At 46.4% G+C, this 15,128-nt stretch overlaps 1 protein-coding gene across 6 annotated transcripts in view; it reads left to right on the top strand.

Moving 5' to 3' along the window:
• ctnnd2a (catenin (cadherin-associated protein), delta 2a) overlaps positions 1-15,128 on the top strand; it is a 295,331-nt gene that overhangs the window by 133,637 nt on the left and 146,566 nt on the right. For all 6 annotated transcript variants that reach the window (XM_042068872.1, XM_042068871.1, XM_042068874.1 and 3 more), the window contains 3 exons: positions 1,976-2,217; positions 5,806-6,430; positions 12,300-12,491. In XM_042068872.1, the coding sequence (XP_041924806.1) occupies positions 1,976-2,217; positions 5,806-6,430; positions 12,300-12,491 (1,059 nt within the window). The remainder of the gene's footprint in view (positions 1-1,975; positions 2,218-5,805; positions 6,431-12,299; positions 12,492-15,128) is intronic.

Below are 15,128 nucleotides of genomic sequence, written 5' to 3'. Positions count from 1 at the left end.
CACTGCTTCTGGGCTAGGAGTTTATAGTTAATGTCTGTGAAAATAATAATAAGAAAAAGGACCTTCATACTGGACTTGGTGCAAAGAACATCATTGATCGCATACAGGGGGTTGCAGAGTAGCATGTTGCATGATAAATTGTATTGCCTTTATTCTACATTTCAGGCCTTTATTGGTCTATTAAGGTAAATTATGCAGATGTGGATTCTGTTGCTAATGTGAAAGTGATATAATTATGTGAAGGCAACAGAAATACCTCTGACTCATATGCACACAAAGTTAAACATGCACAGACACACATGCAAACACACACACACACACACACATCCAAAAAACATCACCCCAACCCTCATGCAGCCTGGACGTATCTCTCCATCAAACTCCATGAGGTTAATACAGCCTTATGCAGTAGCCTTCACTCCACTGGCCAGTGTACAGTAGCTACCGTTCTGGAAATATGGAAAAGGCCTGTAAAATTCATACATATACATCACACATCCGTGACCTACTGGTTAGGGAATCTGACTTGTGACTGAAGGGTGGCAGGTTTGATCCCTGACTGGTAGGAAAAATGTGTGATGGAACAGCACTATCCCACATCAACGGATGAGGTGCCCTTGATGGAGGTACCTAACTCCCAACTCCTCCCCAGGCACCGGTCAAGGGCTGCCCACTGCTCTGGGTGTGTGTATGTCTGCTCCTGGTGAGCTCACTGCTCCTACTGTGTGTGTGTGTGTGTGTGTGTGTGTGTGTGTGTGTGTGTGGATTAAATGCATAGGAAAAATTCCTTCTTGGCAAATACAGTAACTTAACAGCACACAGTAACATACAACTTTATGATTTATGGCCTACCATGGATGTCGATGGGTCTTATGTCATTTTAGTGTAAAATGTTTATAAGTTATTTACATATTTTATCATCATTATCAAGTATTATACGTACGTCCATGACCAGTGTGATTGCTGTGTTCCCATATGGACTACTTTATTAACTCTGCCTACCTCAGCACTGCACAGTTTGATGACAAAGTGCTTCTCGCATTTGATCTCTTCCTCGTCTCAGGCCTCAGAAGCCTGGGACTCGCTCGCAGTGGGAGCTTTCAAGCGTACTTTTGTTCCCTAGAAATCCCATTTCCCAAAACGTGACAACACTCCTCTCTCTTAATCTTTTTTTTCCTCTTTTTCATGTCATTTTGTTAAGGACAGGCAATGGATAGGGCATTATGCGGTGAAAGACGAAAAGAAAAGAGAAAAAGGCGGCGGCCATTTCTTTCTTAGGGCGAGGCCTTTCTCTGGCTGATTGAGACTGATAGTCCAAACATGTTCCCTCTGAAAGATACATCCATTTTGAGAGCGCTCCTGACAAATTAAGAAGTGCTGATGCGATCTCCGGGGGGCGGCGGGATGCGACAGGCGACAGTGGCATCTGAACACCAAGCGGCCTTCCTAGGCGACTAAACGAGCCGGCCCTGATTACCCTCCTGGCTGGCCTCGTTCAGACAGACAGCTCTCACATACTGTACACATCCACCTCTGCCTCACTTGCACTCTCTCTCTGATACACACACATATACACACCCACCTCTGCCTCTCTCTCTCTCTCACACACACACACATAGATCTGCCTCTCTCCTGTTTTCTCTCTCACTAGCTGCGTAAGTCTCTCATCTCTGTATTACTTCCTCCCTCTAAACCCCCACTTCTCTCTCTCTCTCTCTCTCTCTCTCTATTCATGCTTCTCTCTCTCAAGCCTTCATGCTCTCTCTTTCGATCTCTCTCTCCCTGTCAAACTTGCTTTCCCCTTCCGTCTCTCTCTCTCTCTCTCTCTCTCTCTCTCTCTCTCTCTCTCTCCACTCTCTCTCCTCCTTCTCCTTCTCCTCCTCTCCTCTTCCCTCCCCTCCCCTCCTGATAAATTATGTATGCCGTTTCTGCTTGACTGAGGGCTGCTTCCCTGCCTGCTTCAAATTGCTTTCAGGCGCAGGACCGAGCTTTCTCTCCCAGAGCTCGCTCCAGCTCAACGCTACTCCGGACGCCGCCGCACTCCACTTCTCTGCAGGCTACCATAGTAACCAGACCCTCGCCCTGAGCAGCGACACCTCGGCGGCGGCAACTGCCTCAGCATCAGGACCGACTCCAGATCAGCAGCAGCAGAGGCAGCCACCAGTTCCGCCGATTCGCAGCGTGCAGGTTGGAGGAGCCGTTCACAGCTACAACCAGGTAAGCTGCTCAGCTCTCCTCCTCTCCTCTCCTCCTCTTCTCTCTCCTCCACAATCCTCTCCTTGCATTGCCTTCTTTCCTCTCCTCTGATCTCCTCTCCTCTCTTCATCTCTCCTATTCTCTATACTATTCTCACTCACCCCTCCCTCCCTCTCTCTCTCTCCATCCCTCCATACCCCCCTCCTCCTCCTGCACTCTCTCTCTCTCTCTCTCCGCTGCTGCACTGCTTCTGCAAACCCAGGCGAGAGCACGGCGGATGCGCCTGCTCCACTCCCACCTCTGGGAACTAAACTAGAGCACCTCGCAAAAAAAAAAAAAAAAAAAATCTTCACTCAAAACAACCGACTAGAATAAAGCCCCAATAAAATAACATGTCCCTGGGTTAACTTTTTCAGAAAGCAATTTCGATTCAACAGAGATTTCTCCACAGGCTTAGTTTAACTTACAGCATAAGTGTGATACGCAGGTGCAGTTTGCAGGTGAAGTGCGTTTGCAGTTGCGGAGCTAAGAATGGAGAGGCGGTGGTGTGGGGTGTGTGGAGGGCGTGCTTTGTGTCTGCATGTTTAATTGAGTCTGGGATTTATACTCTGTGGCACAGGCCTGTTGGTTTTCTCTCTGCCTCTCTACCACGCGGAGTGCTGGGGCTTATTAGCGTATAGCCCTGATGGGGCCGGGTTTTTAATTATTCATTTCCCTCCAGGAGGCACTCATTTCCCCTTCTGTACGCCCAAAAGTTTCATCTTTTAAAGTGAGCCCAACCAGAGTGCACCTGCTACGAGCTACAACTGTTCATTACCAGATACTGTTCTTTTTTACAGGTCATGCATTTTACTCTGCAGGCTGATATATGTGCGTGTGTGTGTGTGTGTGTGTGTGTTAACGTTTTGCAGCTAATTAATATGGTTAGGGATATTTGGAGAGCTATTTTTATCACTGCGAATGACAGGGGACGGGAAGCAATTTGTTTGAAGCAACGCTTGTGAAAGTTGGTGCTGGCGCACACACACACACACACACACACACACACACACACACACACACACACACACACACACACACACACACACACACACACACACGCACATCAGGCTGTAGAGCAGGAGCTTCCTAATGACACGTTCCCAATGCTCTTCATCTCACTGGTGTGCAAGTCAAGCTGATCCAGGACGTTCATTTCCCTCTGCAGGGACGGCATTTCTGCAGCACTACAGACAGAGATGCAGAGAGGAGAGAGACGGAGCTGGAGACGCAAGGAGGGAGACTCCCCTTCTAATGCTGCTGTTTCACACACACAGCAAAGGGGAGGGAGAGAGGGGGAGAGAGAGAGAGAGGGAGAAAGAGAGAGAAAGTCAAAGGGAAAGAGGAAGAGAGAGGGGGAAAGTTTCTCTCTGATGCTGTTTTCTTTAATGGCAGAGAGAGAGAGAGGAATAGATTAGAGAGAGAGGGGCATAGAATGAAGGAGGGAGCAAGAGAGAAATGCTCCGACAGAAAGAGAGAGAGAGAGACCTCTGATGTAGTTTTTTCCCCCTCTAGTTCAGTTCAATACTGAAGGCCCAGTCTACTACGTCTCCATTGATCCCTGGCCTTTCCCACCACCACCCCCCTCCCCCCATCCTGCCCTCTGCACCAGGCTGACCGGCGTGGACGCAGCTCTGGTTGGGGCAGGAGCGGGGCTTGTGCTTGGCACGCTGGAGTAACGTTTCTTGCTGTCAGGGCAATTCTGTGTGCTGTGTTCAGAGGAGGGCCGGGTAGGGCTGCTCCTGGATGGGTTTATATAACGCTAGCGTATCAGATAGGTGCTCTTATGCAGGAGATATTTATAACGGCGCAAACCCCTGCTTGTTCCTTAAATAAATCATCCACAACTGGCACCTGCAACAAATCCCCTCCCATAAATGTGTCCGTGGACCTGCTGAAGGGGAAAGAAAGACCCTGTTTCCTGTTTCGGTGAAAGAGAGAGAAAGAGGTTTTTGAACCTGAAGCAAGCAACCACTGGAATAAAGATCGCACAAAATGGCCAAACACACAGAAACTATAGCGTATCTTTACTTTTCTGCCTGCAAGACTGACGAGTCGAGGAAAGAATGCAGGTTTCATACACACACTGTCTCAAACACATAATACCCAGAGGGATTTAGTTGAGTCGAAGACCTTGTAGACAAAAACAGTATAGGTGTATTTATTCATCACTCCCGCATGGTTTCGAAATAAAAATGAGGTTATTCAGAATGCGTCACAATGTACTTGTTTATGTTCATTTAACTCGAGGGAAACACTTGAAGAGGAAATAGTAAAATGTTTAACTCGATGTCTCGGTGCATTTGGATCTTCCCATTTGTCCACGCTCGCCCTGCAGTCAGTTCTAATACTTGTCCAGACAGCCCACCCGGGCCCTTGGTCGCTTGTCAGGACCGATTTCAGTGTCTTCACTAACCAACCATGATGTCACAGGTTTGCAGAGGTTTGCAAATATTTAGGGAACATCATGCATTCCTGAGCAAAATGAAAAAAAAAAAATCCCAGAGACAGTCATGCGTACAATCACAAAAAGACATTTTTCTCGAGACTCTGCATTGACTTAACATAATGAATGAAGGGGAAAAAATGGGAAGCATTTTTAAAAATAACTTAATCCATTTGGAATAAGATTAATCAGGTTTCATGGGTTGTGCAAATGAGTGAGAGTGGAACCAACTCTTTATTGTAATCAGTGAGCATCGTTCCAGTGATTACGAAGAATCCTGACAGGAGAAAGAGGCATTTAATGCAAAACCGCTCAGCTAAACTGCTGGAAGGCAGCCAGCAGAAAAGCTTGCTCTGATGCCCTCTGGAAAAAGCCGTCATCTTGCCCCAAACAGAAGGTGCAATCCCATCAAGAATTACAGCATATGGTTTCCTGTGTATCAGATACCCAGAGCAGTAATTTATGAGAAGTGACAGAAAAGTGTTTTCCACCACAGTTGTTCCGGGGTATCATGTTGTCAGTTCAGGCTGGGCCAGATTTAAACTGCTACTGTGATGTGTTTTCATGGAAGCAATCGAATCTATTATCTATTATTATTCAACTCAGGTTTGTGGAAAAACAAGGCTGTATTTGTTTTCCTCTGTCAGTTCACCAGGATATGAATCTGGCCTTAGCAACCCAGCACAGGTTGAATAAGCACTGCTGAAAACCCAAAGTCTAAGGTATGCCCCTTGGCTAAGATGGCTAAGGTCTAGGCCAGGTGGGTGCTACACATTGGTGGTGTTTAGTGAGGTTCCCCCTTCACTGTGAATCGTTTTGAGTGCCAAGAAAAGTGCTATATAAATGCAATGTGTTGAAAGGTATGCTCCTTAGAGATGAGTGCATTTTACTGAAGGCCTTGAGTATGCTACTACTGGCCTGAAGGTACTGAAGTGCAAAGCTACATTTTGGAGTGTTTATCTGCAGGATAAATGGACTCTTACACTGATGGTCGACTGGGCACTGACCACTTATTCTATTTTTGTATGTCACAAATCCATTATAACCGTAATTGTTGTAACACCTGTTCAAGTTGATGCTGACTAAATGTTTTCTTTCTGTGTGTGTGTGTGTGTGGGTCAAAGGTCACCTCCAACCGTGCCGCCCAGCTCGCCGCCGCCGGCGACTCGGCCCAGGCCCGCGAGTCGGCATCTCCGAGCCATGGCAGCGCGTTCCACCTGCCGGAGTCCCAGCAGCCTTCGGTGGGCCTGTACTACTCCAGCAGCACCCTGCCGGCGCAGCGCGTGAGCTCCCCGCTCTCCATGCAGGCCGTGGGCTCGTCCTCGCCCACCAAGCTCCAGCTGCAGCAGCGCCTGGGCTCTGTGTCGGACGCCGCCGCCGCGCCCAGCTACGCCACCATCCAGCGCGCCCCGCCGTCCTCCACCACCTCCTCCTCCTCCTCGCCCAAGCAGTCGCCGGCGCGCCTGGCAAAGTCCTACAGCTCCAGCTCGCCCATCAACGCCGGCCACCACCACCACCACTCGTCCCCCTCGCCGCTGCGCGTGGCCTCGCCGCCCAACAGCGTGGGAGGAGCGGGCGGCGGAGGGGGAGGGGGATCCTCGTCCTCGCCCATCCACCAGCTCAGCGCGGGAGTGGCCAGCTACGCCACGCTCTCGCCCACCAAGCGCTCGCTGCACTCCTCGGACCAGTACAAGATCTCGCACGAACTCTACGCCACCGCCACCCTCCAGAGGCCCGGCAGTCTCGCTGGTGAGCTAACGATACGACACAGATCAGGCACTGACACTGCAGTCGATGGAGTTTTATGCCCCCACCGTCGACTCCACTGATATTCAATTCAATTGCTTTAAATTTTATTTATAGAGCGCCATAATATAAATGTCTCAAGGTGCTTTTACAGAGCTCAATATGAACTAGAACCTTGAGTCCCACACCAGACCAAATCATTTTCTAGCAGTTAACTGCCATAGCAGTTTGCCCAGATGTAGCCGTTACCTTAAAACACCAACTGTGGTCGCACCAGCTGTAGTGTTGCTGCCATGGACCAGTTGCAGATGTACCAAGTTGCAGTGGTTTGCTGAATCTGTCCCTCATAAGATCTATGATCTATGATGTTTGCCTGGAGTTTAAGTTTCATAGCACCTGACGCTAGATTCTGCTGATTAAGTATAAGTATAAATACTTTTTTGATCCCGTGAGGGAAATTTGGTAAACATCAAAGTAGAAACATCAATGACTTCTTTTTTGAATTAGGTAAATACCCGAGAGGGGTTTAGTAAATATCTACATTAGGGTTATACTGTACGGAGCTATTGCATAATCTTGAACACATTTTTGTATGTTTTTTTTTTTTTTTTTTGCAGAGCAAAATAAGATGTTAGAATTAGATAGATAGCAACTTGGGACGTGTGCTGCTTTTTTGGTGAGCGCATATTTGTTTTAATTTTCCCACTTCACTGTACGCCTGGGGAGGCCAATGCCTCCTGGCATGCGCCAAGCACCGTCCTGAGACAAGATCTCATCCTTTGAAAGAGTGCAGCAGCACTTTGATATGAGGACGGCTCCATCCCCCCTCCGCTCACCAAGACATCAAACACGTCCAGAATAGCAATGTGTTGGGTGAGTCAGATTGGGAGAGTGAGCTGAGTTGGAGGGTGGAGATGGGGGGAGTGTTTAATTAGCAATGGCTGTTATAAAAGGAATTTAATCTCTTTTCCCACTCTTCTTCTTCTAATCTAAATAATCATAGATATACATCATGTGCAATGTCAAAAGAGATAGCTCCCTACTGATGCTCCAGTGTGAGAGAGAGGAACATAATTGAAATATTCCCAGCATACACAGGCAGAGCTGCGTTTCTGAGTCATTGTTTGTGTTGACAGCACACAGAGCTCTACCAGAGAAACTTGAGAGAGCAAAATGAATTCAGATCATTTAATCCAAGAAAGCCTGGTGAAAGTCAAGTAGGCTTCATAGAAAGTCCAGGGAAGTGTGGGTGCTATGGCAGATGGTAATGCCACCAGCTCCTTGGCATGACTAGAACCAGAGACTTTCTAATGTGGAGACACAGCACTCAAAAAATACTCCATAGAAATGCATGGGGCTAGTTTGTCACGCCAATATGGCCGTTGTCTACACATATCCCACCCCTTCCTCGGCAAAACGTCGACATGTGAATACATTGAGCCAATCATGTGGTGTGATGTGAATACATTGAGCCAATCATATGGTGTGTTGTGAAGACATCCTGCCAATCATGTGTTGTGATCTCGCCGCTGGAGCAAGATTGGTGTCGTGAAGCCTTGCGCACGCGCAGTTCGACCCAAAGACTGTGCCCGATGAGTGCCCATAAAACGTTGGTATATGGCCGCCGAGTGGAGGGACTTGCCTAAAAGGACTTTGCTAGAACTAATAGCCAACACCTGAATATCAGAACAGAGAACAGCTGTAGGTGTGGTGCAAGGTGAAAACATCAGCTACCTGAAGTTAGCTAAGCTGAGCACTTCAATGGTTAGATAAATGCACTAATGAAATCTAAATGGTTTTGGTATAGGCCCCATATCAGTTTCAGTTTTTAGGTGTGGTTAAAATTACTTATTAGCCAACCCATTGATCAATTATGAAAATAGTCGGTGGTTAATGTAGTAGTTGACAACTGATCAAATTCAATCAAATTGTCAGCTCATTGTTGCAGCCCTACTTCCTGGTGGATTGATTTTTTTTTTTTAACCAGAGCTTACAGCTCTCTCATGTGACCACTGAACTGCAAACACAACATAACTCCTTACATGTCAAGAAGCTATTTGATGCTAATCTATAACACAGCAGACTACCGAATGGCGAAAGGGACAAAAGGCAAAGGCAAATCCTCCCCACTCAGATCCTCTCTCGGCTCTGGCTCTTCCTCCTCCTTCTCCTCCTCCTGTTTGCCATGTTGATCTTTTAAAAGGCACAAGCAGTAGATGTGTCCCTCTGCTGCTGTGTCCTACAATGACAGCAGCGTGTGCAAATTAAGCTAGCAGTGAGCCTGTGGGAATCCAGTCTGTGTTGCCAGCCAACCTTGAGCACTGAGTGAGAGAGGTGGGGTGGAGTAGGGGAAGGAGGTGGGGGTTTGGGCTGTGTATGTGTGGGGGGGAGGGGGGCAATGGAGGTTGCTCCAAGCTCTGGTTCATGGATTTGATCCAAGGGTGATCATGGCTAAAGGCAATTACAGCAGAGGGAAATGCACTGAGCCAGCCCATTGTATATGGGGGGAAAGGGGGGTGGATGCTGCATTAGGTCTTCCTGTCTTTGATGATGCAGTGTTCGGGGCCTTCGACTGGACCGGTAGCCAACCGATGTGTGTCATTAGGCCCGGAGGACACGCAAGTGTACAGAAGAGGAGGGTCGTCAACATAGAGAGAGAGAGAGAGTTGTGCAGTGTGATCTGGACTCAGCGGACTGAACATGAGGATGGTGTTGTACACATTATGCTGTCAATAAGTGGCCTGGATCTGACGTGGTTGTGATTCAGATTCAATCTGGTTTTGGCCTAAATTACTCAGATCCTCTTCAGACTGAGCTTCTCTTAAGGTATGATGCAATTGCAAGACCTGGAGGGATATTCCAAATATGTCATTTAGTAAATTACTTGGATGAGTTAACTCAGCGTAAGTGGTAAACCTTTGTGCCAATTAGTAGTACCGTGGCAGAGGAGCCTGAGAGATGCTCTTCTGACTCCTACCCATTTATGTCACTAAACCACATACTTGGAATACCCTGCAGCATGCAAGGGAAATGTATACTGTCATGATGATAATAGTAGTAGTTTTCTTCTGAGAATGTCCAGTATGTGGGTGCATGGTACTCAATATAAACGCTTATTATAACATAAATGTTGCAAAGGCGAGTGAATGCATTAGAGACATATTAACATAAAACACTATTTCCTTCCATAACTGAATTGTAGTTTATGGCTCCTTAGCATGCATTTGCATTAGAAGGAATCTGTGTGGTCAAGTAATAGTTGTTTATGGCACTGTAGGGTATTATCTATAGAATATCATGTTGCCTTGTTTTTCAGTGCCATTGTAGCGTCCTGGTAAATGGTTTTCTCAGACAGACCAGAGACTGTGAGTACAAGGTGAGCCAAAACAGCAAGTCTACAGACATATGCTAATGTTGCAACCTCAAGTGACAGCATAGGTGCTAATGGAAAAACAAGTGCCTCTCTCTCTTTCTCTCCCTCTATTTCTCTCGCGCACGCTCACTTGCTCTTCTCTGGCACCTCTTTATGTATCCGAAGAGCTAAATTCGTCTTTGTGGGGCTGGAGGGTGTTATAAAAGACTTTCCAGATGAAAGGGAGGAGGCTTGTCTGTGTGGTGATTGGGAGGGGGGTGTAGCACTGGGTAAACTGACTTCTTTTTTCCCCTTACCTCAGCAGGGAAGCTTCTTGCTGTTTTAGGCTTTATGTTTCATCACTAGGTAGGATGTTTTTTTTTTTTTTTTTTACTCTTTGGAGGGCTGAGAAGTTATCGGACTTCGCTTCGGCAGCTGTGTGTGTGTGTGTGTGTGTGTGTGTGTGTGTGTGTGAGTGTGAGTGTGTGAGAGAGAGAGAGAGAGAGAGAGAGACTAGCCTGAAGGGAAGAGGGTGTTTAGGAATGCACAGGTGCACTGTGCAGGTGTAGGAGGACCTGTCAGGACCAATGTGCTCTTGACTGAGAAAGTGCCTAGCTCACAAATTGGCTATAAAATGTCCTTTGACTCCTGTGGTTTGCAGTTGTGCGACTTTAGCTACAGAAAACTGAACTCACCTAAAGAACCGATGGCGAATAGCATTGTCTTAGATCAGAGTGTAGGCCTAGTGTTTGTCCCTCCTCACATTTCCCCATCACCTGTGGCACCGAGAAGAACATAAAAGAGATTCTGTCAGGAAGCTTGAGCCACTAGGCAGGGCTCCCCTCTGTGATGCTGATGGACAGGGGCGGCCGAGACAGACGTTAACCCTGCCGGGAAACAAACGCACCCTCTATTGGCTTTGCTTGCATTTGCGCTTATCCCCTGAAGATCTCCTCCCCGCAACAAAGGAATCCAAGGCTGGGACTAGAGGCGGTCGAGCTGTCTGGCTTTCTCCGATAAGGTGATTACGGAGACAGGCGAGTGAAGCTGCAGGTTCTCATTGTCTGTAAATTCGACGGAATTACATCAAGGCAGAGAACAGCATCCCACAACAGCGAGAAGTGAGAGGGAGGGGGATGAGCACGATCTCTGGAGGAATAGGGCTACATGAGCTACAGCAGGCTCCTGACTCCAGCCCTCTGATTTCATTCATACAGTAGCAGCTAGCTCTCAATCACTTCATCCCTCTCATCATTTCAGTGTTTCTCTCTTTCCCCTCCTTCTAAAATCATTTCCAGGTGAGAGTTGGTATGGAAGATGGCATGTTGTTATGGAAGTTGTGATGGAGAGTTGATGTGTTGAAGATGGTGAGTTGTTTTATGGCAGATGGGCTTGGTGGGTGGGGATGTGTTGACTGATATATGGATTACTGTTTGTGTGTGATGTTGCTATTCCCTTTTGCATTCCTTATGCAAGGCCTTCAAAGGAAGACACTTCTGCAGGCATCAATTGTTGGCTACCCACATCAGGGCTTCTGAGATGGCTTACAGTCGGGTTACATCGGGGCACACGTCTGTTTGCCGAGCATAAAAATACTTGTAGAAGGCTGGGCTAATTTTGTTGTTTTTTAATGTGTGCACCACTTTTGCGTCTGGTGTTGCCAGTTTCATAGATTATAGTGGAAGGTAATTATTGCAGCATATGCTCTACGAATGGAACACTTCAGTTGTGCAGCTGTTACAACGCTAACTTCATCAGAAGTGGAGTGGAAGGACATATCGACTGAGTCTCGATTTTTCTTCCTGGATACAACAAACAGCTCTGGCTAGTGGCTTTTGAGATTTTTATCTCATCAGGTTCAGGCAGTGGAGCATATGTGCATATGTTCCAGTTCAAACATCAATGAAGTTCACAATGTCAGATGCTCCATATCTTTGGAGTAAAGACTTCTCTGCTACTGGAGCAGAAGGCGCACATGGTGTTGATATTTACACAACTTTGACATAGGAGCACCGTGCCATAAGCAATCTGTATCAGCACCTAGTAACTTTCCATAAATAGTTAGCTTACCCCAATCAGGTTCCAGCTTCAGTGATATCAAGGCATGCAAGGTCTGATTAACTTCTTACTAACCTGAAAGCTAGCAATTACCCAGTTACCTGAAAGCTAGCAATTACCCATTGGCTTTTATGTTTGCTGTATCAAAACTTGAACCTGAACTTGGCAGTGAAGATTTGTCTCAGAATCCAGTTGTATAGGAAAATCAGATTTTTATTTTGTTCAGTTGCAAACATGGCTCTAAATATACAATCTGTAGAACTTCATGAGACTCTCATATCTGTATGTGTTATGACTTGAAAGGGGCCTGAGTTTTGGCTCCCCAGCAACTCTACTGTGTGAGCTTGTTTTTGCAAGTCAATGTAGTTTTGCTCTGCTCTTTTCCATGACTTTACATGTGACCCTGACCATATGTATAGGCTTTTAAAGTCCATATCCTGACTTGATTGTGCTCTCTCGCAGGCTCTAGGGGCTCCTACAGCAGTCAGCACAGCCACCTGGGACCTGACCTTCGACCCCTACAGTCCCCAGAGCACCACATCGAGCCCATCTACGAGGACCGTGTCTACCAGAAGGGGCCGATGAGGAGCCTCAGTCAAAGTCAGGGGGAGCCACTCCCTCCTGGACACACAGGAACCTACCGCACCAACACCGGTAAGCAGAGATATGTGGGTGTTTGTGTGTGTGTGTGTGTGTGTGTGTGTTTAAGAGTGAAAGTATGACTGATTAAGAGTCCTGTGTTTCTGTTTGTATGTGTGTGTGTGTGTGTGTGTGTGTGTGTGTGTGTGTGTGTGTGTATGTCTGTCTGGTATTGTTGCACAGCTGAGAGCAGACAAACACCACACAACTCTCCAGGATTTTTGCACAAAAATAATCCCAAATCCAGCATGTGGCAGCGGTGGCGGCGAGTATTTATCCAGCTCAGTGCCGCTTCTCGGCCTGTGTGCGGCTGCGACCTCATTACCGTTAGGAGAGGATTAGCCATGAGTGGAGGTTCCGTCGCTTCACCGAGATGCGTTGAGATGCTTTGAGGCACACAACAGTAATCAGCCGTAATGAATGAGAGCCTCCGTACTCTAAACGTCACGAGTGGAGCGTTTAGCTTATCTTGATTTTGCACAAGGTGTGGTATGCAAACCCTGTTAGCAGGCCAATTATTTACAAAAAAGAAAAGAAAAATGAAATAAATAAATAAAACATTCTGCCACGGCTCATTTTGTCGTGTCTTCAGAGTTATTAATGGCCAAAAATAAACAAATTAAAATATATTTAGTTTGATAGCGTCTGGCGACAGAAGCATAGCTGGACGTGCTGGGAAGATTATCTGTGCCGTCGCTGAACTGGAATGTTGATGGCAGCCTTTAGGAAACTGAGTACGACTAAGGCCTTGATTTGTAGAACAGGATGTATCTCAACAGATCAGCCTTTTACAGCAGTATTTGTTGTCACTCTATTTATAAGAGCACACATGGCACTTCAGATGTAGTCCTACTGTAGGTTCCATTAACAAATTTGAACTAAGTGTTACCAACTCTACCCCACCTTCAGTTTGTTTTTAAGACATACAAATACACTATACATTTTGTTATACATTACCATCAAATATTACACAAAAGTTGTCAATAACAAGGCAATTTTTATATCAGTCATATCAGTAAAATTTCCCCCCAGACATCCTTCGACGTATACTAGGCAGAAGAAGACAGCAGTGTTAAGGATTCGCACAGCGCTTCTCCAGACAAAATGTCATCCTCCCATACCTGCTTCAATTGGGCAGATAAAATCTATAGTCATCTTTAATAAGGGGTCTTGAGGGGAGTAATTTTCTACCACTTGCCATGGCTGCTCGTCTCCCGTTGACCTTTGAGAAGGTGCGTTCATAATATACCTGACATTCCATTCCTCTTCAAAACTGTTGCTTTTTCCTAATGGGTTTGTAACATCAGTAGACCACTGAGAATGAGTTTCTTCGTTTTTTTTTTTTTCATCACTGTAGCAACTTCAAGGACACCTCCAAAGATTGTGATCAAAGAGTTAATTTTTCTTATTTTTGCTTGCTTTTTAATATTTATTTTTTTGCCAGTTTGTGTATGTCATTGCCACCAATTAATTCTGTGTGCATTGGCAAGGGGGGTCAAACGTCTGAACCTAATTAAAGAGTGTCTTGCCTAGAAATGCCGGACCATGTGGTATAATTGGCACTTATGATTGACTCTTTATTAGCTCATCTTAAACCTTTCATCTCATGAAATGGTGCTACTTTTAGGACTCTATGCAATGAGTTTTGCCTGCCTACTCTGCGTTCCTTGTATGTCATTAATTGTACTAAATAATAATTGTATCATTATGATGGTACGTGTTGAAGTGATTAAAGCTATAACTCCTCCCCTCCCTCCCCACATCCCTCTTAAAAGTATTGCCCATTAGATTTGGACTGAAACATGAGCTTAGCGTGGGCAAAGACAATCAGCCAGGGCAAATTCAATCCGGTGAACAAATCGCCCCCAGAAAGCCCCAGCCCCCACTTAGTCCCTACTCAACATGTACACGAGAATTCACTTTGTATTAATGAGCCTTTGAATGCTCACTGACACCCAGAAGGAGAGAGCATTGTCTGAAATGAAACCCCTCTGATGTGCTTTTGAACCACCAACTCATTCTCCCACTCCTACCCCTACCAACCCACCACACACACACACACACACACACACACACACACACACATAAACCCCCTGCTAGGTGGTTTTCATGGGTGGGGAACGACATGAAATTTCACCACACTTAAACATTTCATCATGGTTAAAACAGACTCCGACCCCTTGCTGAGCGTAGTAATGCATTCTGGGATACTGCCTCCTCCCCCCACCTCTATGTAACCCACAAACCCACATAGCATCGCTTGGCACAGGCCCCTGTGCCATAGAGACCTTTTGCGTGCAGTCTCATGTTCTTTTTGCACAGAGTTTGGAGCGTGCTCTCCTAACCTGGTTAACCCACGTGATCCCTGCCCTGGAACCTACGAACCGCGCCATCACTGTGCCAAAACCCGTTAGGGGATTAGACGGCTGTATGTCAACCAACGAGGCTCTGCCACACTCCCTCTGCCCTGCAGGTGTCCTCTATCTTAAAGCCGTCCAACTGGTCAAAGCTAATTAATCTACCACAGTGATCGCGTCATTTCACAGTTTCAGTTCATGATACACCTGGCCAGTCTATAGTCAATATAGGAAGATTATCAGATCCCAACAGTATATTTTTGATTAATTATAGCTACTGATAATTTGCCAGCAC

The sequence above is a fragment of the Alosa sapidissima genome, chromosome 17 (assembly GCF_018492685.1).
Source record: "Alosa sapidissima isolate fAloSap1 chromosome 17, fAloSap1.pri, whole genome shotgun sequence".
NCBI classification, from domain to species: domain Eukaryota; kingdom Metazoa; phylum Chordata; class Actinopteri; order Clupeiformes; family Clupeidae; genus Alosa; species Alosa sapidissima.
Note: the sequence above shows the minus strand (reverse complement) of the source record. Positions and strands in the feature narration are given on the sequence as shown.